The sequence below is a fragment of the Doryrhamphus excisus genome, chromosome 1 (genome assembly GCF_030265055.1).
Source record: "Doryrhamphus excisus isolate RoL2022-K1 chromosome 1, RoL_Dexc_1.0, whole genome shotgun sequence".
NCBI lineage: Eukaryota > Metazoa > Chordata > Actinopteri > Syngnathiformes > Syngnathidae > Doryrhamphus > Doryrhamphus excisus.
The window spans coordinates 41,367,734-41,390,635 of NC_080466.1; the positions used below are offsets into that span (position 1 = coordinate 41,367,734).

Genomic DNA, 22,902 nt, shown 5'->3' on the forward strand with positions numbered 1-22,902 from the left:
AAAGTATGACATAAAAATCTTAATCATGACATAAAACGTCATAATTATGTTCTTAGAAGTGGAAAAATAAGAGATAAAACTGGTAATTATGAGATAAAAAGTCATAATTATGAGGTAAATTTAAATAATTGAGCGAAAATGTCAATTGTGAGATCAAAAGTTGAAATGACGAAATAAAAAATCCTAACAATGAGAAAGGCAAGTCATAATTATGAGATAAAAAGTTGAAATTATGACACAAAAAACATAATCATGAGATCACAAGTGTCTTAATGATGAGATTAAAAGTCAAAAGTATGACATAAAAATCTTTATCATGACATAAAACGTCATAATTATGCTCTTAGAAGTGGAAAAATATGAGATAAAAATAGTAATTTTGAGAAAAAAAGTCATAATAAACATAAAGGTAAATTTAAATAATTTTGAAAAATCTTAATCATGAACTAAAATGCCAGTTATGAGATAAAAAGTTAAAATGACAATATCAAAAATCATACCAATGACAAAGGCAAGTCTTGAAATTATGAGATAAAAATCGCAATCATGAGATAATACGTCATAATTCTGAGATTAAAACCGGAAAACGTAACATAAAAAGTCCTATTTATGATAAAGCTAGAGATCCAAAGTGTGAAGAAGATGCCAACATCAGCAGTTTATCAACTTGTTATCTCATCATTATGACTTTGTCATCACATAATTTGGACTTTTTAATGTCATCGTTCCAACCTTGCATGTCATCATGACGACTTCCCATTGGAATATCTTTTTTCCTTTCCAACAGGTGTGTGCAGGTATAGGCGCTGATATGATTAACGGCGGTGTTAATAGAAGGAGCCCCATTAGGGAGCACGCATCGGACAGAATGTGTGCAGAGATAATATTGTTCCAGGAGGCGTGCGGAGAATAACTTGTCTTCCATTAACCGGGAGGCCCAGACGAGGAGCTGCGGCCCGAGTGCTCCATTATCTCCAGTGGAGATGATGATGATGATGAGACTCCCCGCCTTCCCTCAGCATCTCCAGAGGCCGTTTAGCCGCTTAATGTAATTCCTTTTCGAGGGTCTGCGTGTTATTTCTCATCATTTGCGACATTACGCCCGAGTCGAGTGTAAATGTGGCATTAGTGGGGAGCGTGTCTGTCAATACTTGCTGAGGACACTGAAGAAATAATACAAATACTATAATAAACCACACTTCACTTGCACTGTACGTCTATTTCACCATCATAATGGAATCGTCACAAACTCAAACCCAAATATAGAAAGACGTGTTTTATTTTCAAGCATTTTGAATATAGAAACAATGTGGCTCCAACATTCATCATCATCATTTTTATAAGTTATAACTTATGCGTGGACATGAAAAGCAATGAAACGGCTGGCATCTTAAATAACATTTCTTTTCATTATATACATGTCAATCATTCCTCCGGCCGTGTTACACTCACCGCACGCGGGCGGTTTTACCTTTCAAGGAGACCGACAAGGTCTTCAGCACGTCTCGGCTCTGCTGGCGGCGGAGGAGAAGCTGTTGTCGTGCAGTTTCCGGATGTGCTTCTTCAGGTCAAAGTTGCGGCAGAAGCCTTTCCCGCACGTGGCGCAGGTGAAGGGCTTCTTGTCGTTGTGCGTGTGCATGTGGAAGGTCAAGTTGTAGATCTGATGGAAGGCCTTGTTGCAGATGGAGCACTTGTACTGCTTCTCGCCGCTGTGGGTCAACTTGTGGTTCTTGTAGTTGCCTGACCGGGAAAAGCAAAGATGACTTCTTAGACTTCTTAGTCTTCTGATCCACAGGTTGATTCATTATGTTGCTCGTTATGTTCATTATGTTCTTCAAGATGACTTATGCTACTCCATAAATGTAAATAAAAACATTCATATATAGAAAACCTTTCTAAGTCATGCAAAAAAAACTACTCTCGCCCAGCCGAGGGCAGCCTTCATTGTGCCCCAGACGACATTCATCTGGGATTTTATGTGTCGGAGTCAACAAGTTGTCAAACTTTGTCAAAATCAACCAGAGAAGGAGAAGAAGGCGAAGGAGAAAAAAAAAAAAAAAATCCAACTTTCTGGGGGTCTAGCAGCTGACCCACAGCAAATTGTGTTGAAGGAAATGAACGCGTGTAAAGTGACATGTCCTAATTCCGTGCAATTATTTCTCCTTTTTTTTTTTCTTCTTCTTCCTCCCTCCCTCTCACAGCTAACTGAGCAGCAGCATTGGACACAAAACAGCCGACCGTACACAACATCTGCACCGATAACATACCACCACTTCCACAATAAGAGCGAGTGATACGAGACTGATATTTAAATGGGGATATTTCAATGTATGGACTTGACCTTTGACACGAAATCTTGATATTACACCTCCCCTTTTCAAGCATATATATATATATGATATTTATTCATCTTACATACAAATTTTTCATTTATGCTATATCATTGTGATATCATTTCCCCATCCTAAAATATAACATTTATGTCCAAAATGTTCACTTAGGTTAGAAATTTGTTGTACCAATTTTTCCAAAACCATCATCTATGTAATTGTTACATATATTTATTTCTTTATAATTGTAATATGATGCAACTATGATAATTATTTTCTTCCCAAAAAAGTGTAATATCATTTCATATATTCCACCCCCCAAATTGTCATCATTTTTACGTTAGAGAATTGCTATTATTTACGTTATTGAATTGTTGTCATTTGACATATTTCCCCCTAAATGTTCATTTATGTTACACAATTGATATATAATTCCTCATAATTCTGTTATAAAATTCCTATTTTATAGAATAATATTCCCCCCAAATAGTCATTTTCCAACATATTCATTTAGTTATTTCTGCTATTTTGGAGGCCTGATGTTGAATATGTTTAAAAAATATATACATCGGCTATAATAATAATAATAATAACGTATAAAAAAAACCTTACCTTTCTGGTGAAATCCTTTCCCACAGAATTCACAGACAAAAGGTTTGTATCCTGCGTGGATGCGGACGTGCGTGTTGAGGGTCGAGCTTCTGTTGAAGGCTTTTCCACACTGGTTGCATTTGTGAGGCTTTTCCTTTAAGACAAATATAGATATGTAAATATATATATATAAGAGTACACGTATACTATAATAATACCTGTGTGTGTTACCTGTGTGTGGATGATCTTGTGTCTGCACAAAGTGCTGGCCTGTCGGAAGCCTTTGCCGCACACTTTGCACACGAAGGGCCGTGCTCCGGTGTGCACCGGCATGTGTCTGGTCAGATTGTAGTGCGCATTAAAAACCTGAACAATTGCAAGAAAAAAATTAAAAATTAAAGATAAAATTAGTTTTTGCCACTTTACTTCAATTCCATGCTGTTTTTTTATGTTGTATTAATGTTTTTAATTGGGCCTATGTTGCAGTAAAATGCGGGATTATATGTGTATTAGGTATAAATATACAGTATTTGTGTTTTATAAATATGTATTTGTATTTTTACCTTTCCACAAACTTCACATGTGAAGTTTTTGGGCTTTCCTTCTCCAGCGCCGCCGTTGCCGCAAAGTTTGTTGTGCGTCTTGAAGGAGTTCTTCTCGACGTGATTGTCCTTCACTATCTGGTCCAGCTGCCCCGGAAGATGCTCCTTGTGCGGGTACTGAGGCGTGGGCACCTTGTCGCCCCCCAACCCGGTGGGCACCTTGCCGTTGTCCAGGAGTAAAAGTCTGTGCTGGGCTGTGATGGACGCCTGAGTCTGCTGTCCGGACAACCAGTGCCCCGCCAGCAAGTCCGACTGCGGGAAAGCGGGGTCCAGGTAGTTGAGATAGTAGAAAGAACCGCTCGGCACCGCCAGAGCCTGGTGGATCACCTGCGGCTTCACCAGCCGACTCCCGGCCGCCAAGACGGGCTGCTTGAGCCCGGAGTCCGCTTTTGCGCACACGCAGCAGTTCGCCTTGCACGGCGCGCCCCCCCTTAGACTGGACCTCCACAGCTCCGAGTAGTTCATCAGGGCCTTGGCCTGGAAGTCGTAGCCGAAGGGCTGCAGAGGGATCATGCAGGGAATCGGGGAGCAGAACCCGAGAAGCTTCTTGCCCTCCGAACGCTCCTCCGCGCCGCTCTCGGAGCTTTTGGACATGATCCGGTCTATGGAGAAGGCGAGCGTCTTGGCGGCCGCGGAGGGTCCGGTTCTACCGCAGGACATCATGGTCTCCAGAGCTCCTGAACGTGACATTTGTTTTGTTTTCGCTGCAAAAAACCCGAAAGACGTCAGATTTGCTCCTTCCAGTTGTCTTTTCAGTCTCTTGTGGTCCCAGCAGGACTGACAGGAGGACGCATCAGTTTAATAAGAACCTCGCTGCCCCTCTCACGCATTTGCATTGAAAAAGAACAGTGCGCCGCAACAATGGCATCCGGGGTGGAGGATTAATGCTTAATTAACGGCCATTAAGCAGCACCCGGGATCGGGACCGGGACCGGGACGGAGACTAAATGTTGCAAACGTCTTGTGGTGAAAGCTTCAAGTTGGAAGGACTTTGCATCTTTAATGCATCACATGGGTGTGGACCAAAAAAAAAAAAAGCAGTGCGTGTCATGTTGGCGTGAGCACCGCCCCTGCTCACACTGGATCTCATCAACCTGCTCACAAGTAAACTTGTGCATCGTGGATATGTCATCATTTCTGTCCCCCCACCCCCACTCCCACTCCCACTCTTTATTTGCGGACATTCCTGGACGTCCTGCGTCCACCTTGTTCAAGAGCTCAAACTCCCTTTGGATCCTTCTCCTGTGAAAAGAAGCAATTTTCCAAAGCTGGTGGAGAGAAAAAACACACAACCTTCTCTCACGTTTAGCCACTAAAGCACTGCGTGAACCTGCTTGTGTGACCCCCCTCCTGCCCCTACCCCCCCTGCACAAATAGTGGACGGATTAAAGGAGGACAGGCAGGAAGAAAAGACTTGGCTCGGCCAGAAGTGTACAAGGAACATGAAAAGAACCCAGCAACAATGAGGAGGTCCATTCATGTGTTTGAAGGCCATTTGAGAACAGAACACTGGACGTCCATCATGTCACCTTCACGGTTCATGTTCATTCCATACCTGCATGGTGGATCTATTTTATTGCCTTTTCACTTTTATTTGACTTGAAATTTAACCTTAAACTCGAACAGTAACGTTTGATAAATACACATTTATTTTACATATGATGATTATTTTATTTTAATTATTTTATTTAATTATTATTATTTATTTATAACACGTTATATATTCACTTTAATGTCCATTTGGCACATTTTAAATATAATTTATTGTAACTTTTTCACATGACATATTTATTTTATATATTATTATTTTATCTTAATTATTTTATTTATTTATAACATGTTATATATTCACTTGAATATACATTTGGCACATTTTAAATATAATTTATTGTAACTTTTTCACATGACATTTATTTTATATATTATTATTTTATCTTAATTATTTTATTTATTTATAACATGTTATACGTATATTCACTCTAATGTACATTTGGAACATTTTAAATGTAATTTTTTGTAACTTTTTCACATGACATATTTATTTTATATATTATTATTTTATCTTAATTATTTTATTTATTTATAACATGTTATATATTCACTTGAATATACATTTGGCACATTTTAAATGTAATTTATTGTAACTTTTTCACATGACATATTTATTTTATATATTATTATTTTATCTTAATTATTTTATTTATTTATAACACGTTATATATTCACTCGAATGTCCATTTGGCACATTTTAAATGTAATTTATTGTAACTTTTTCACATGACATATTTATTTTATATATTATTATTTTATCTTGATTATTTTATTTATTTATAACACGTTAATATTCACTTGAATGTACATTTGGAACATTTTAAATGTAATTCATTGTGACTTTTTCACATGATATATTTATTTTGTACTAACTTTTATGGATGTGTTTTATAGTAAATTTGTTTTCCATAATTTGCAGCAAAAAGTATTTTTTACATTGTATATTTACAATAGTTTATATTTACAGTAACTAAGCTTAAATATATTTATTTTATATATTTTTTGTATATTTATGCCAACTTTTTCCACATTACATATTTATTTATAGTATATTTTACATTATATACTGTATTTATTCTATATATTTTTCTTAATTATTTTATTAATAGTAATTATTATCCTGTATATTTACATATAACAACTTTTCTTGCATTATATAGTTCATTTCTAGTAAGTTTTTTCACATAATACATTTATTCTTTTACTAACATTTCTATATTAAAATTCTCATAACTTTTTTCACATCCATTTTCGATGCCGCCTTTCCTCCCTAGAGTCGCAGGTATGCTGGAGCCTATCCCAGCTGACTTTGGGCGAGAGGCAGGGTCTCCAGCCAACCGTACGGCCATTTTTAACATGATATATGGTATTTATTTTCTCATAACTTTGCCATGTCGTGTAAAAAATGACTCTCCTGTACTGTCTACTGTGGTGCGACTGTGGAATTATTCTATGTTACATAATTTTTGTTTTATTTATAAATGGGAGGGTTGACGGGTGAATTACATTTAAGATGAATAATCATCACATTCCTGTCCATATATGTTGAAAACAACAAATAGATGAGTTTTCTGTAACGTTGTCATCTATCCCAAACATACATTGAAACACTTTGTGTTTTCCGAAGGACCAACGCGGTGAGGGAAGGTGACGACGGCCCGGTTCTGTATAGACTTAATGCCGTACTTAACACAGCATGCCGCTGTCCTCCTACACTGTTTTTTTTCCCTCTTAATAACCTTAAAATACGTCCCGGCTGTGTTTTGTTTTAAGCTGCAGCTCAGCATGGAGGAATGAATGCCTGTTGTCTCCGTGCTGCTCATATGTAAATGGCTGAAAAATACTCTAATTTGAGTTTATTCAGGCACACAATAAACATTGATCCTCTTGCTTTAACCCGGACCCTCCATTCAGCTCCGACAGCAATTAGCTCAAGCATTGATTTAAGGGGACCCTTGCTTCTTGCCTGCAGGCATGCAAGGGACATGCATTGTGTGTTATGAAACACACATAATATACACCACCGCTCAAAAGTTTGGGATCACTTGGAATTTTTTTGGGCCGATCTGAGATATGGCTTTTTCTTAGCAATCCTGCTATGAAGTCCGGGTACTACGTATTTAGTGCAGCTGCCAGGTGACGACCTGTGAGGCGTTTATTTGTGTCTTAAACTACACACTCTCAGATATTTGTCTTCTTGCACAGTTCATCGTTTGTTAGTGCAGTGTTTTTCTGTCCTTGTTAGACCCAGTTTGTGCTGCTCTCTGAAAGGAGTAGTGGTAAGAGATTTTAGTTTAGATTTTTAGAAATGATGAACTTGGCTTAGCAGCCATACCAGGAGATTGATTGAGATTGAAAATAATCTGATTCATTTTAATGGTTTGTGAAATGGATAAAAATGTTTATGAAATACATGAAAATTGGTTTTCATGAAGATATTTGTCTTCTTGCACAGTTCATCGTTTGTGAGTGTAGCGTTTTTCTGTCCTTGTTAGACCCAGTTTGTGCTGCTCTCTGAAAGGAGTAGTGGTAAGAGATTTTAGTTTAGATTTTTAGAAATGATGAACTTGGATTAGCAGCCATACCAGGAGATTGATGCCGAGGACTGACAGTTGTTGATAGTAGGCCTCTACGCAAAAATGTAGTTTGTTCTTTGAAAGTCATCTGATTCATTTTAATTGTTTGTGAAATGGATAAAAATGTTTATGAAATACATGAAAATTGGTTTTCATGAAGATATTTGTCTTCTTGCACAGTTCATCGTTTGTTAGAGCAGCGTTTTTCTGTCCTTGTTAGACCCAGTTTGTGCTGCTCTCTGAAGGGAGTAATTAACAGCATTTTTAGATGGGTTTTCTAATAATCTATTAGCCTTATAAAACGATGAACTAGGATTAGCAGCCATACCAGGAGATTGATGCAGAGGACTGACAGTTGTTGATAGTAGGCCTCTATGCAAAAATGTTGATTGTTCTTTAAAAATCATCTGATTCATTTTAATTGTTTGTGAAATGGATAAAAATGTTTATGAAATACATGAAAATTGGTTTTCATGAAGATATTTGTCTTCTTGCACAGTTCATCGTTTGTTAGTGCAGCGTTTTTCTGTCCTTGTTAGACCCAGTTTGTGCTGCTCTCTGAAGGGAGTAGTTAACAGCATGGTAAGAGATTTTACTTGTAGTTTAGATTTTTAGATGGGATTTTTTAATAATCTATTAGCCTTATAAAACGATGAACTTGGATTAGCAGCCATACCAGGAGATTGATGCAGAGGACTGACAGTTGTTGATAGTAGGCCTCTATGCAAAAATGTACATCGTTCTTTGAAAATCATTCATTTTAATTGTTTATGAAATGGAATTGGAAAATGAAATTATGAAAAAATGTTTGTGAAATGGAAAAAAATTGTGAAATGCATAAAAATGTGTTTTTCTTTGGAAAACAAAGAAATTTGTAAGTGATCCCAAAATTTTGAGCGCTAGTATACATAAACAATATTGTAAATAAGTCATGCAAATGGATGAAACATGGTCGTGAAAAAGTGATCGCCCCCTAAAACTATTAACTGGTTGGGCCACCCTCAGCGGCAACAACTGCAATCAAACATTTTGGCATAACTTGCAATGAGTCTCTTGAGAATTTTGGCCCAATCATCTTTGCAGGATTGTTGTCATTCAGCCACAATGGAGGCTTTTCATATCATACAAAACGGAGGTTGGACTAAATGTTAACTCTTGAAGAACTGTCGTTAAGTGCTGTTGATGAAACATAAAGTTGATAACGATAATGCGTGTGGCCCACACATCTCATCACAGGAAATCACAGACAGTTGTCCTCACACTTAGCCGCCATGGTGACAGCTTAAACCTGAGGAAATGGGATGTGAGTGGGAAGAGAATTTACTCACAAGAACATTGTTCTCGTTCATTCGGCTCATTGTATTCTCAGGGCATCGAATCGATCGAAATTTTCAGATCGTCTCCGGAGAAGGCTACATCGGTTCACGCTCAGCGACTAGATAGGACAGCCCTCATCAGCACCGCCATCCGCTCAGAATGTGTATTGTCTAAAATAACTTTGATATGAAATTGGGCCTTTAAGAAGTTGAAATCTTACAAATTGACTGATTGATTGATGATTTGATGTTATTTCATGTGCTGCATTCAGATCCCAGACTGAATGAAAACATCCATTCAGCTTCCTCAGCAGCACGGCCGCGGCGAGAGAGACGCTTTGAAGAAGTGAAAAAAACGTGTGATGTGACATCTTTGTGTCTGGAACAGCACAACTAACTGCTTGGCTACATTTTTCTGTCAGCCTGAGTTTACATCTTCATTTTATTTCATTTTTTCCGACTCCTGTGATGTTTTTTTTGGGGGGGGGGGGCATCACTTCTATGGTAAAGCCAGAGGAAACCTCTGTTTGCTTGTAAAAAAATAAAATTGTTTGTGGAACCAATCAATAAATTAATTTGAAATCCAAGGAAATACAGCTGGGATAGGTGCAGATTCTGGAAGCTCTAGGAAGTTTTCTGTGCGGGTTATTTTGTGTCGCTGCTCTATAGGAGTCCACATCTCAATATAAAGGGCCCAAAATGAAAATGGTAATGGTTTTATTTCATTTGAACATGCATCAGATTACAATTGAATGCATCCCATAATCAGTTCACAGTTCCACATGTCCAAAAGGAGTAGGAAGAAGCAAAGCTTATTAAATCCTACCCCTCCATCTGGTACTTTTACAATCAGTAACTGTTACATTTATTCACTTCCTGTTGTTCTAATAAAATAAAATAAAATAAAATAAAATAAAATAAAATAAAATAAAATAAAATAAAATAAAATAAAATAAAATAAAATAAAATTAAATTAAATTAAATTAAATTAAATTAAATTAAATTAAATTAAAAATGTATTTATTTTTTGTCACATACCAAAGTACGAGGTGGTATGACCATACAATAACATAATGGTCCAGCAATGACTAGGTTCAGCATGTCTGAAACAAACAAACCAGACCGTACCATTCCATCGGTGAAAAGCACCGTCATAACAAGTTGTCTCAATGGCCGCTTGTGTTTGGCCATTTGAAATATGGCTGCCAAGAGCCATTTTGTTGAATGTTTATGACCATGACACACACGACACACGACGTTATGCATGAGTTTAGACAGGACAGAAGTGACTCATTTTGGTCAGTTGCGATGCTAATCAATCATAACGTGTGTGTGTGTGTGTGTGTGTGTATGCATGTGTGTGTGTGTCCAGCAGCCTCTGGCCGTGCGGTGAGTCAGGTGCAGACAAGAGGCGTTAGCCAGTATTTGGCTACAGAAAAACCAGCATTGTAGTGTCCAGAATTTGGCAGAGATCATCTAAAAGTTCAGCATTCTTGTCAAGGTTACACGATATCAGTCACACGGTAGACCATCGGAATGGGATATGTTTCAAATATTAAAGCTGTAAGCAGCATTGAACGAACCCACGCACCCACCAATGCATATCATTACAGAGCACTTTTAAGCCATACAAATGGCCAGTAGGAGGCAGAACTGCATTTGCATTTGACAGGAAGTAGGAAGTTAGCAAGCGTGGTGGGGTGCAGCGTTGTAGGGAAATGTTAACACATACACACATAGTTCAATTCCAAATGTGAAAATTGTAAATAGTTCATAGTGTTATATTTGCAAATAAATTGTTATTTGGATGTAAAACAACCCATTTTTGTATTGTTTATGTTTGTATACTTGTTTAGATATTGGAGCTGTCACAAAAGCCAAAGTGAAAGTTATGCTTGTGTGTGTATCTTTTCACAAAAATGCTTTTTTTTCCTCCTTTTTTTTAGTCGGGAGCTGATATTTTCCCAAAACTTACCTATGTTCTACTGCTGATGACTAAAGAACGGAAATATTATTAAAATTAGTACTAATATAATGTAATATATATTAATAATATAATAATATAATAATATAATAATATAATAATATAATAATATAATAATATAATGATATAATAATATAATAATATAATAATATAATAATATAATAATATAATATAATTACTAATAATATAATAATAATCTCATGTTTCTTTTGGTAGGTTCAAGAAAACAATATTATGTGTGCCTTTTTTTTAGTCGGGAGCTGATATTTTCCTAAAACCTACCTATGTTCTACTGCTGATGACTAAAGAACGGAAATATTATTAAAATTAGTACTAATATAATGTAATATATATTAATAATATAATAATATAATAATATAATAATATAATAATATAATAATATAATAATATAATAATATAATAATATAATAATATAATAATATAATATAATTACTAATAATATAATAATAATCTCATGTTTCTTTTGGTAGGTTCAAGAAAACAATATTATGTGTGCCTTTTTTTAGTCGGGAGCTGATATTTTCCTAAAACTTATCTATGTTCTATTGCTGATGAGTAAAGAACGGAAATATTATTACAATTATTACTAATATAATATAATATATATTAACAATATTATAATATAATAATATAATAAATTATGATAATATAATATAATTACTAATAAATGCAATAATAATCTCATGTTTCTTTTGGTAGGTTCGAGAAAACAATATTATGTGTGCCTTTTTTTAGTCGGGAGCTGATATTTTCCTAAAACTTATCTATGTTCTATTGCTGATGAGTAAAGAACGGAAATATTATTACAATTATTACTAATATAATATAATATATATTAACAATATTATAATATAATAATATAATAAATTATGATAATATAATATAATTACTAATAAATGCAATAATAATCTCATGTTTCTTTTGGTAGGTTCGAGAAAACAATATTATGTGTGCCTTGAAAAATTGTCCAAAAAAGGTTTTAGTCTTAGCTGCCACATTTTACCTCTTTTGTATCTTTAGAATGCACAGAAAAGAGAAAGACACAAGTTCATAAGGTATGTATGTATGACGGGCATTTCCAGTTCTTCCTTAAATGAAAAGTACCACAAGAAACAACCAAAAAATCCAGCTACGTTAGTCCCGTCCGTGGTGAAAGAAGAGGTGTGAAGGCTGAAGTGTGCCAGCAGGTGAAGCGGGATTAACCTTTGACATCCATCTAATAACAGCAGCCTCCCTAAAACTGTGATCATGTTGATCCCCATATGGGCTTGGACTGGACAAACAGTCCCGTGTCATTCATCCCAATCTGCTCTCATGTCTTGCTGGAATATTGTGAGCGATTGCATGGAACTATAAGCTACTCTTTTCATGGAATAAAAGATCTAAAATTAATCAGCGGGCTTGTCGTGGGCTCTTATAAGAAGGTTTTGGTGCATGGCGGCATAAGAGGCTTTGGGCAGGGCTTTTATTAAAAGGATCTGACATCTACCTGCCCTCTCAAGCGCTTGGTGATTTTGACACTCGTGGCACAAAAATAAAAAATAAAAACTTGTCGCCGTATTGTTTACCTTCAACGACACAGTGAATAAAATAGGCCTCAAGAAGACCAATTTATTTAGTCCGCACGCGGCCTCGTTTCATTTGTGTGTTGTCATTACGGCAGGAGACACACTGATGATGTCAATTTGCCGTAACAGCTTCTCGGCGCATCCGTCGTACAGCGGGACTCTGCGACCATGCCATGATGCCTCGCTATGGCGGTCAGTCGGAGGTGCTTTTATTTTCATAAAGTTATCATTTCCCATTTCCCCCGCATGATTGGACCTTAAACGGAAAAGCAGCTCAGCTTGCGCTGGCATAAATCTGTGAGCTCATTAATCCACCCCGGTGTCGTCCCTCGCACACAATTGCCCAATCATGTCAGGGTATTCGCGGGGATATTAAAGCAATGGTATTCCACAGCGACGCTGCCGAGCAGGATGGGAACATTTGCGGGATGCTGTTCATTATCCTCACTGGCTAAGAGTATGGAAAAGTAGCTTAACTTATATTACCTGAAAGGACCACTTCCTGTCTTTACACTTACAGTCCCTTGTTAATAATTATCTTTATTATTTTTCCCCAATGCGGCACGGCGGTCTAGTGGCTAGCGCACAGACCTCACAGCTAGGAGACCAGGGTTCAATTCCCACCCTCGGCCATCTCTGTGTGGAGTTTGCATGTTCTCCCCCGTGCATGCGTGGGTTTTCTCCGGGTACTCCGGTTTCCTCCCACATTCCAAAAAAAACATGCTAGGTTAATTAGCGACTCCAAATTGTCCATAGGTATGAATGTGAGTGATCATCTTACAATATCATTCATTAGTGGTGAGTATGGGCTGCATGGTCTACGAGTGGTTAGCGTGCAGGACACACAGCTAGGAGACCGGAGTTCGATTCCACCCTCGGGCATCTCTGTGTGGAGTTTGCATGTTCTCCGGGTACTCCGGTTTCCTCCCACATTCCAAAAACATGCTAGGTTAATTAGCGACTCCAAATTGTCCATAGGTATGAATGTGAGTGTGAATGGTTGTTTGTCTATATGTGCCCTGTGATTGGCTGGCCACCAGTCCAGGGTGTACCCCGCCTCTCGCCCGAAGACAGCTGGGATAGGCTCCAGCACCCCCGCGACCCTCGTGAGGAAAAAGCGGTAGAAAATGAATGAATGAATTTTTCCCCAATCATCCACACCAGCCCGCAGATATCTGGCACTAAACATGAAGGTTTTCAAAAGTTCGAAGGTTTTCGGTGATGTGTTTGGGCATGGACGCAAATAACCACAGTCTTACGTTTCCAAACATCATCGCCTCCGACAAAGTACGCTCTGACATCACACCCGCAACCTGTGTTTACATCAGAAACAACATGGATGCCCTCAGAAGTGTGTTGGTTGTCGCTAGTCTTCAAGTGCTTTTTGTTAGCTTGTTTTTGCAAGCCGAAATACTACTTCACGTAGAAGAAGCACTTTGAGGTCGGTGGTTTTGGGTCATACCGAGACGCACTGCAAGCTGGTCGGAGAACTTTGAAATGGAAGTCCTCCTCCCGGAGGAATGGCGCTACAATTTCCCATTCCAAGTGCGTTTCTTCATAAACGGAGACGAGGAAATATACGGTTTTACAAATACCCTGCTACGTGTGGACAAGGTCTGAGACAAACCGCGTTTATATGAGTTTTTCCTCTTTCCGAATGACTTTTCCGAAAACAATAGTATACATGGAAAGGAATATTCCAATCCCTTGCTATAATCAACCAGAATAGTCAATGGAGCATTCACTTTTACAAATACTGCAAAATGTATACTGACGATCCGAAAACTGAACTTGGAAATAATTCCAGACCGCGAACATACCGAGCTAGCTAGCCTCTTGCTGTGTGGAGCCGATATCATGACCGTCAGAGAAATCAATATCATTTTTAAACCAATATCGATATCCTTAATCTATGTTTGTAACTCAAGGAAGTACTAAGTACATTCACGTTTAACATCTTCACCCGTCCATAATGTGTGTGTCATATGGAGTACACATGCAGAATGAGGACAGTCCCCCCCCCGCCCCCCCCCCCCCCCACACACACCATGAGTTAAATCATAGAAACCAAAAAAAATCCTTTCTTCTTTTAATTTGTGACTATATTATAACTAATCCCACCTTACTCTGGTTTTAGCTTCCATCTTGAGCCCTTGATTTGATTTTGGTCATTGTTGATTTGATCTCTGGCAATTCTTTCAATCTCCTTCTGGACGGTAATATCAACTCTCAAGATGAGTGATGCCTTAATCCGCGTTAATCTCTGATTTTCTTAAGAAAATGGTGGAGCCCAAGGCCGTGTGGCGGATTAAAAAAAATGTAATTTTTGCAGTCAACTTCCTTCCGTGAAGTCAAATTGTAATTATGATATTACACAACTTGGGCGGCACGGTGGTCTAGGGGTTAGCGCACAGACCTCACAGCTAGGAGACCGGGGTTCGGTTCCGCCCTCGGGCATCTCTGTGTGGAGTTTGCATGTTCTCCCCGTGCATGCATGGGTTTTCTCCGGGTACTCCGGTTTCCTCCCACATTCCAAAAACATGCTAGGTTAATTGGCGACTCCAAATTGTTCATAGGTATGAATGTGAGTGTGAATGGTTGTTTGTCTATATGTGCCCTGTGATTGGCTGGCGACCAGTCTAGGGTGTACCCCGCCTTACGCCCGAAGACAGCTGGGATAGGCTCCAGCACCCCCCGCGACCCTCGTGAGGAAAAGCGGTAGAAAATGAATGAATGAATGAATATTACACAACTTAACACTTTTGGCTTCTAGTCCACTTTTTTGAGAATTTCTCAAAAAAGAAGTATCTATCTACCTACCTACCTACCTTTTACCCCAAACACCAATACAAGAAATACAAGAACCAAAATTCTTTCCATCCTTTCACATTTATTCAGATGCTCTTAGGCGTGTTGGCTTCTGCCCGGACTCAAAAGCGGCGCCAACCCAAATCCGTAAGTCCACATAACGGAGCAAAAACACCGGGAAAGTGAATACCGAGGACATGCAGCACTTTTACAGGAAAGAAACACTGACCCCAAGTAAACAAGTACACACACCATTCCCGCTAAAAAAACAGTCAAAACAGTCAGTTGGAAATAAATAAACAGGATATTTGACCGCAACAAAACATTTGGTTTGAAATGGAACTGTTAGATAAGTTAGTTATGGGTCAGAATATGAATAAATATAAATTCAAACTATAGATGTCCTTCATAAAAAACAGCACTCCATTTGTTGTCCACCGTAACAATTCATAACAGCAATCATGTCGCTTCTACCAGTCCGAATCAGCAAAAAGGACAAAAACTGAATGAACGAACTCATCCTGGAAGCCGAACGAGTTATTGGTATGGAGTTGGAGACGTTTGGAACAGTGGGAGACAGGAGGACATCGGACAAACCGCTCTCCGTCACGGACAAAGCTCATTCTCCGACCGACTCCTCCAGTTCCATTCCCACAGTGAACGCTACATTCATTCCACCTGGACTATACCTCACCTGTATGGAAAAATCATTTATCTGTTCTTCTTTAAGTGTAAATTGACTTTATTTATTTATATTTGTACACGCTATTCGTAAATATGCAAATCTCGACGCTATTGAGGCAAAATGTAGTACTACGCAATACTTGGCTACAACCAGCAGAGGCACTGTTGATTCATTCTTAGCACAAAGTGACGCCTGACCGAGGCAAGTCCTATAGTCATCGTTTAGACCAGTGGTGTCCATAATGTGGCCCTGGGGCCATTTGCGGCCCGCGCCACGTTGAAAAAATTATGGGAATTGAACTGCCATGTGAACATAGCCTAGGTCTTTCCTTGCCTCAGTCGCTATGGTCTTACTATGTGGGGGTTCAGTTCGCTTTAACGTACATTGTAAATACCGTATTTTCCGAAATATAAGTCGCACTTTTTTTCATAGGTTGGCTGTTCCTGCTACTTATACTCCAGAGCGACTTAAATAAAATAAATAAAAAAAACTGTTTGTCTGTTTATGTTTATTTTTCGTGTAGCTGAATAACCATTGTGTTAGCATATCTAGCCTGTTCTCCATTCTTTTATCATTGTTAGAACTTGCCTTCCAAGAGGACGTAATGTCTGTTTTGGTCAAGTAGTTGAAATAAATTACCCACAAAAATTGCGACTTATATTCCAGTGCGACTTATGTATGTTTTTTTCGACCTAGTGATGCATTTTAGGCCGTGCGGCTCATACTCCGTAGCGACTTATAGTCCAGAAAATACGCTAATTGTTGTATATGGAGCCAGGACATCCAGGCCAGTTATGGAGGTTTAGTCGTTCATACCGTACTTGGGCCCACACGGCATATGTGTCTATTGGGAATATCGGAACACTCGCTTGGAAGAGGCGGGCCAGGGTTCGGCCCAAGTGGAACAAAGCCATCTGTCACCTTTTGTAATGTTGATAAAATAAAATAAAAAAATCAACAAAGTCAAACCTTTGTTTTCCGCAGCTACAAGCACAGTGAGGGAAGCATTGAAGAACCAAAAACATTGATACAACCCCCCCACGCCCGGTTAAAAAAATACAACATACAGTCAGTATCGCCTTAGATCCACAATTGGGCAAAATATGTCAACAATATTGCATGAGAACATCTGGAAGTTTAATTACACGCGAATAAAAACATAAAATAACATCTTCTGAAGACTTGATCTTAAACCAGTACAATAGAAACCCAAGACTCATTTCAATGTCTGACACTGACACGATATTTCAGTACCCTTGACCACAGAAAAAAAACGAGAAACACGGACAGAGAACAAAAAGCCGACAACGTGTTTGTCAGGGAGCGTATCGCCGAACTCACTTCAGTTCTCGTTGCTCTCTTCGTCACTGTCCTTCATGGAAATGCCTTGCATCCCTCCCTCTCTCACCGAGGCAGTGGCTTCTTCCAAGGTCAGACGATTTCGGACCGTTTCGTACATCTTACTGTTTAACGTGGAGTCCAGGACCCCTTGAAGGCGGAAGTCACGGTACTTTTTCTGCAGAAGGACACAACGGCATGAGAAATGGGAGACGTGGTTGACAGCGCACGCTTCGAAATACGATGGCGTGCTGCTGGTTGGAAAGTTAGCGGTTTTGAGCAAGAGTCAAATGTCACAGTTTGTCTTTTTTCAGTTTTACATGTTGCCTCTGTCATCTGTCATCAGCATTGTCATTCTACACAATCCAGTGCCCAAACAAAGCACCCTGTAGGGAGGTGCTAGCTTAGTTAGACCGTTTTAAAGTCATACACTACCGCTTAAAAGTTGATTGCGGTTGTTGCCGCTGAGGGTGGCCCAACCAGTTATTAGTTTTAGGGGGCAATCACTTTTTCATGACTATGTTTCATCGACTTATTTACAATATTGTTTATGTACACGAGCGCTCAAAATTTTGGGATCACTTACAAATTTCTCTGTTTTCCAAAGAAAAACACATTTTTATGCATTTCACAATTTTTTTACATTTCACAAACATTTTTATCCATTTCATAAACAATTAAAATGAATGATTTTCAAAGAACAAACTACATTTTTCCAGAGGCCTACTATCAACAACTGTCAGTCCTCGGCATCAATCTCCTGGTATGGCTGCTAATCCAAGTTCATCATTTTATAAGGCTAATAGATTATTTAAAAACCCATCTAAAAATCTAAACTACAAGTAAAATCTCTTACCATGCTGTTAACTACTCCCTTCAGAGAGCAGCACAAACTGGGTCTAACAAGGACAGAAAAACGCTGCACTAACAAACGATGAACTGTGCAAGAAGACAAATATCTTCATGAAAACCAATTTTCATGTATTTCATAAACATTTTTCTCCATTTCACAAAAAAAATTAAAATGAATCAGATGATTTTCAAAGAACAAACTACATTTTTGCGTAGAGGCCTACTATCAACAACTGTCAGTCCTCTGCATCAATCTCCTGGTATGGCTGCTAATCCAAGTTCATCATTTTATAAGGCTAATAGATGATTAGAAAACCCATCTAAAAATCTAAACTACAGTAAACCTCGGATATATCGGATTCAATTGTTCCCACTGGTTTTGTCCGATATAAGCGAAATCCGTTATATGCGTATACCGGAAAATGTCCGTTTTACGCATATATCGGATTTATATCCGGTATATGCGTAAATCGGATTTTATCCGTTATAAAAAGGCACTTCCTTGACTATGTTTCCAATCTACCAGGCAACGCTGCAAACGCTGCAAATGACGTCGTATAGCGGCCTGTCACGATTCGGCGAATCGGAGCGCCACGATGCGGCCATCCGATATATGCGAGGGAAATTTAATGGAAATGCATTGGAACGGGACTGGAGATTTTGTCCGAAATAGGCGAAATCCGTTATAAAAAATCCGATATATGCAATGAATTTTTATTGGAAATGCATTACAGAAAAATCGGTTCTTTTTTATCTGTCCGTTGTGAGCGAATTTCCGATATATCCGAGTCCGATATATCCGAGGTTTACTGTACAACTAAAATCTCTTACCACTACTCCCTTCAGAGAGCAGCACAAACTGGGTCTAACAAGGACATAAAAACACTGCACTAACAAACGATGAACTGTGCAAAAAGACAAATATCTGACAGTGTGTAGTTTTGTGTAGACACAAAACACCTCACAGGTCGTCACCTGGCAGCTGCACTAAATACGTAGTACCCGTCAATCACCAGTGTCGGTATCAACAGTGAAGCGGCGACTTCAGGATGCTGGACTTCATAGCAGGGTTGCCAAGAAAAAGCCATATCTCAGATTGGCCCAAAAAATTTCCAAGCGATCCCAAACTTTTGAGCGGTAGTGTAAATTCTGAATGCCTGAGGACATTTGTTGTGTGCAGCAGCAAACTTATCGAAACACTTTTATGACCAGTAGGAATATTAAAATATGTATTTGGATGGATGATATAGTTTTGATACTGAAAATAAACAATTAAGCTAACCAGATTTTGCTCAATTTTGCATTCACTTGTGCCATGACGTCATTTGTTCCGTGCCAATTTGCTGAGATTCTGCGTCCATTGATTTTGTGTCTTATCATCATCTTTTTTCTGTGGAATACAATGCTTGACTTTTGCGATTTAATCATTCAACAAGATTTGAGGTCACACAGCCGCTTCATGAATAAAACAGTGTTGAGGTCTTTCATCTCGCCGTCAATACATTTCAACAAACATGACACTCATGTTACGGCCGTCTTCCTGTCATCTTTGCACCATTTATGGAGAAAATGTATCAGTGCAGGTGGGGTGATTCACACTTCCGATTTGTCACCTCGCTGTAGGTCACCTACTTGCTACAGTTTACACAAACTAACTAAGCCACATTATAGAATGAATGAAATGCATGCAAGCTGATGAGCTATAAAAAAAAATCAAAGAGTTACCTTGACAACTCTGATGAGAATCTTCAACTGGTAGACGTGCAGTTGCAGGTCCATGCGGTCAGTGAGCCAAGTGCCGAGAAGGTTCATCGTGCTGGTGTACCATTGCTGAAACAGACCAGGACAAATCAAAGCTTGTGAAGACAAACACCGATGCTATACTTATTACTTCTAATACTTATCGGTGGAGGTTATCATTTTTATGTGTGCTAAATCTATACTTTTATTTTAAAGTGTATATTGCATTCTGTACGGAACTGAAACATGACCTTAAAACCAAGGTTCATACCAAAATGTACCGTTAGACCCCAAATATCACCCATTTCTAAAGCTTGGGGACTCCAGCCAACCACAGCGAGAGCCATTATCCACAAATGGCAAAAAATGGAACATTGGTGAACCTTCCCAGGAGTGGAAATGACCCCAAGAGGTCACAAAAGACCCCACAGCAACATCCAAAGAACTGCAGGCCTCGCTTGGCTTTGTTGAGGTCAGTGTTCATGACGGAGGAAACTAAGAAAGAAACACCTGCATGGCAGAGTTCAAGACCAAAACCACTGCTGAACAAAAAGAACATAAAGGCTTGTCTCATTTTGATGTTTGGGAATACTCTGTGGTCTGACGAGTAACGGAAAAAGAACTTTATAGGAGCGGTAAAATATGGTGGAGGTAGTGTGACGCTCTGCTGCTTCGGGACCTGGAAGACTTGCTGTGATAAATGGAAGCATGGATTCTACTCAAGGAGAATCTGTTACCGGCCATCTGTTGGTGACCTCAAACGGAAACCAACTTGGGTTCTTCAGTAGGTCAATGATCCAAAACAAACCAGCAAGTCCACCTCTGAATGGCTGAAGAAAAACAAAATGAAGACTATGGAGTGGACTAGAAAGTCCTGACCTGATTCCTACAAAGATGCTGTGGCATGACCTTAAAAAGACTGGAAAAGCCTATAATGTGACGGAATGACAACAATTCTGCAAAGATGAGTGGTGCAAAATTCCTCCACAGCGCTGAAACAAAAAAAGAAGGGTATTGTTGTTGAAGGTAGGTGTTGTTCAAGTGCATTACAACAACGTTCTGCGAAAACAAGAATTGGTTTTGTCAGCTCCTTCTGGCTTCTCCCTCAGCCGTCCCCCTCATACAATCAGCGCCATCATATTATGCTGCACATTTATTTAGAGCAGCAACATTACCCAGCAGGCACAGCGGGTAAGGGAGCCGAAAGGCTTCAGATGTTCCTCAGTGGAACCCGGCTGTTGTCTAATTGATGGATAATGACGAACGCAGGCTGATACTAACAGAAGCCGACTGACGTTGGGCAGCCAGGGTAACAGAAGAACGGATGCCAGTCCGGGGATGACTTTGAAGAATTTGGGGTGGGTGAAAAGGGGGTCAGATGCCAAGAGGTAGTTACTAAGAAAGACAAGCTATTAGTGAGTGTAGCATGCCGCTACTGAATAATGAAGAGTGATGCGGCTGTTGTCAGGTCATCCGTTGCAGCTGATATTTCTGCCTGTGGTGTCAGCAGAAAGCCCAAACATTGATAAGTCCTTTGTGGAGGCCACATGCTGAGATGTTTTTTGCTCTTCTTTGAAAGAGAAAGAAATCACATCCGCTTTGGATAAATCATCCACTTTGATCCATCCATTTCATGGAAATTTAATATCATCAATATCTATTTTGTGATTATGGGGCAGCAGTAGCTAAGTACAAGTGAAAGGTATACCTTTTTTCAAAAAACTCAATTTTTAGTTGGGAGCTGATATTTTCCTGAAACTTACCTATGTGCTACTGCTGATTACTAAAACATGGAAAAAGGTACAAGCAAACTGAGCTTTCTTTTGGTAGCTTCATGTTTATACTGCATAGCCACAGACCACAATATTCCGATCACATCCAATTTTTATCCATTCTGGGAATTCCAGTGTTCACTAATTTAAGGTAAATTTAATATCACACATCTATTTTGAGATTATGGGGCAGCAGTAGCTAAATACAAGTGAAAGTTATGCTTTAAATGTATCTTTTTTCAAAAAACTAAATTTTTAGTTGGGAGCTGATATTTTCCTGAAACTCACCTATGTTCAACTGCTGATTACTAAAGAATGGAAAAAGGTACAATCAAACTGATCTTTCTTTTGGTAGCTTCATGTTTACGCTGCATCGCCACAGAACACAATATTCCGATCACATCCAATTTTTATCCATTCTGGGAATGCCAGTGTTCACTAATTTAATGTAAATTTAATATCATCAATATCTATTTTGAGATTATGGGGCAGCAGTAGCTAAATCAAAGTGAAAGTTATGCTTGAAATGTACTTTTTTTCAAAAAACTCCCTTTTTTAGTTGGGAGCTGATATTTTCCTGAAACGTACCTATGTTCTACTGCTGATTACTGAAGAATGGAAAAAGGTACAATCAAACTGATCTTTCTTTTGGGAGCTTCCTGTTTATACTGCACAGCCACAGAACACAATATTCCGATCACATCCAATTTTGATCCATTCTGGGAATGCCAGTGTTCACTAATTTAAGGTAAATTTAATATCACACATCTATTTTGAGATTATGGGGCAGCAGTAGCTAAATCAAAGTGAAAGTTATGCTCGAAATGTATCTTTTCACAAAAAGCTGGTTTTCTCCCTTTTTTAGTTGGGAGCTGAAATTTTCCTGAAACTTACCTATGTTCGACTGCTGAATAATAAAGAATGGAAAAAGGTACAATCAAACTGATGTTTATTTTGGTAGCTTCCTGTTTATACTGCATAGCCACAGAACACAATATTCCGATCACATCCAATTTTGATCCATTCTGGGAATGCCACTGTTCACTAATTTAAGGTAAATTTAATATCACACATCTATTTTGAGATTATGGGGCAGCAGTAGCTAAATCAAAGTGAAAGTTATGCTCGAAATGTATCTTTTCACAAAAAGCTGGTTTTCTCCCTTTTT

At 38.7% G+C, this 22,902-nt stretch overlaps 2 protein-coding genes across 11 annotated transcripts in view; both read right to left on the minus strand.

Moving 5' to 3' along the window:
* Positions 1-1,280: 1,280 nt before the first annotated feature.
* On the minus strand, positions 1,281-4,611 carry fezf2 (FEZ family zinc finger 2). Its single transcript, XM_058078855.1, has 4 exons — positions 3,485-4,611; positions 3,153-3,287; positions 2,943-3,075; positions 1,281-1,740 (listed from the first exon to the last, which is right to left on the minus strand). Exons 1-4 carry the CDS (start codon positions 4,211-4,213, stop codon positions 1,496-1,498), a joined length of 1,242 nt encoding a protein of 413 aa, XP_057934838.1. The 5' UTR covers positions 4,214-4,611; the 3' UTR covers positions 1,281-1,495.
* Positions 4,612-15,422: 10,811 nt separating this feature from the next.
* Positions 15,423-22,902, minus strand: part of cadpsa (Ca2+-dependent activator protein for secretion a) — a 95,320-nt gene continuing 87,840 nt past the window's right edge. For all 10 annotated transcript variants that reach the window (XM_058065746.1, XM_058065765.1, XM_058065755.1 and 7 more), the window contains 2 exons: positions 19,948-20,052; positions 15,423-17,548 (listed from right to left, as the gene is read on the minus strand). In XM_058065746.1, the coding sequence (XP_057921729.1) occupies positions 17,375-17,548; positions 19,948-20,052 (279 nt within the window). In that variant the 3' untranslated portion in view covers positions 15,423-17,374. The remainder of the gene's footprint in view (positions 17,549-19,947; positions 20,053-22,902) is intronic.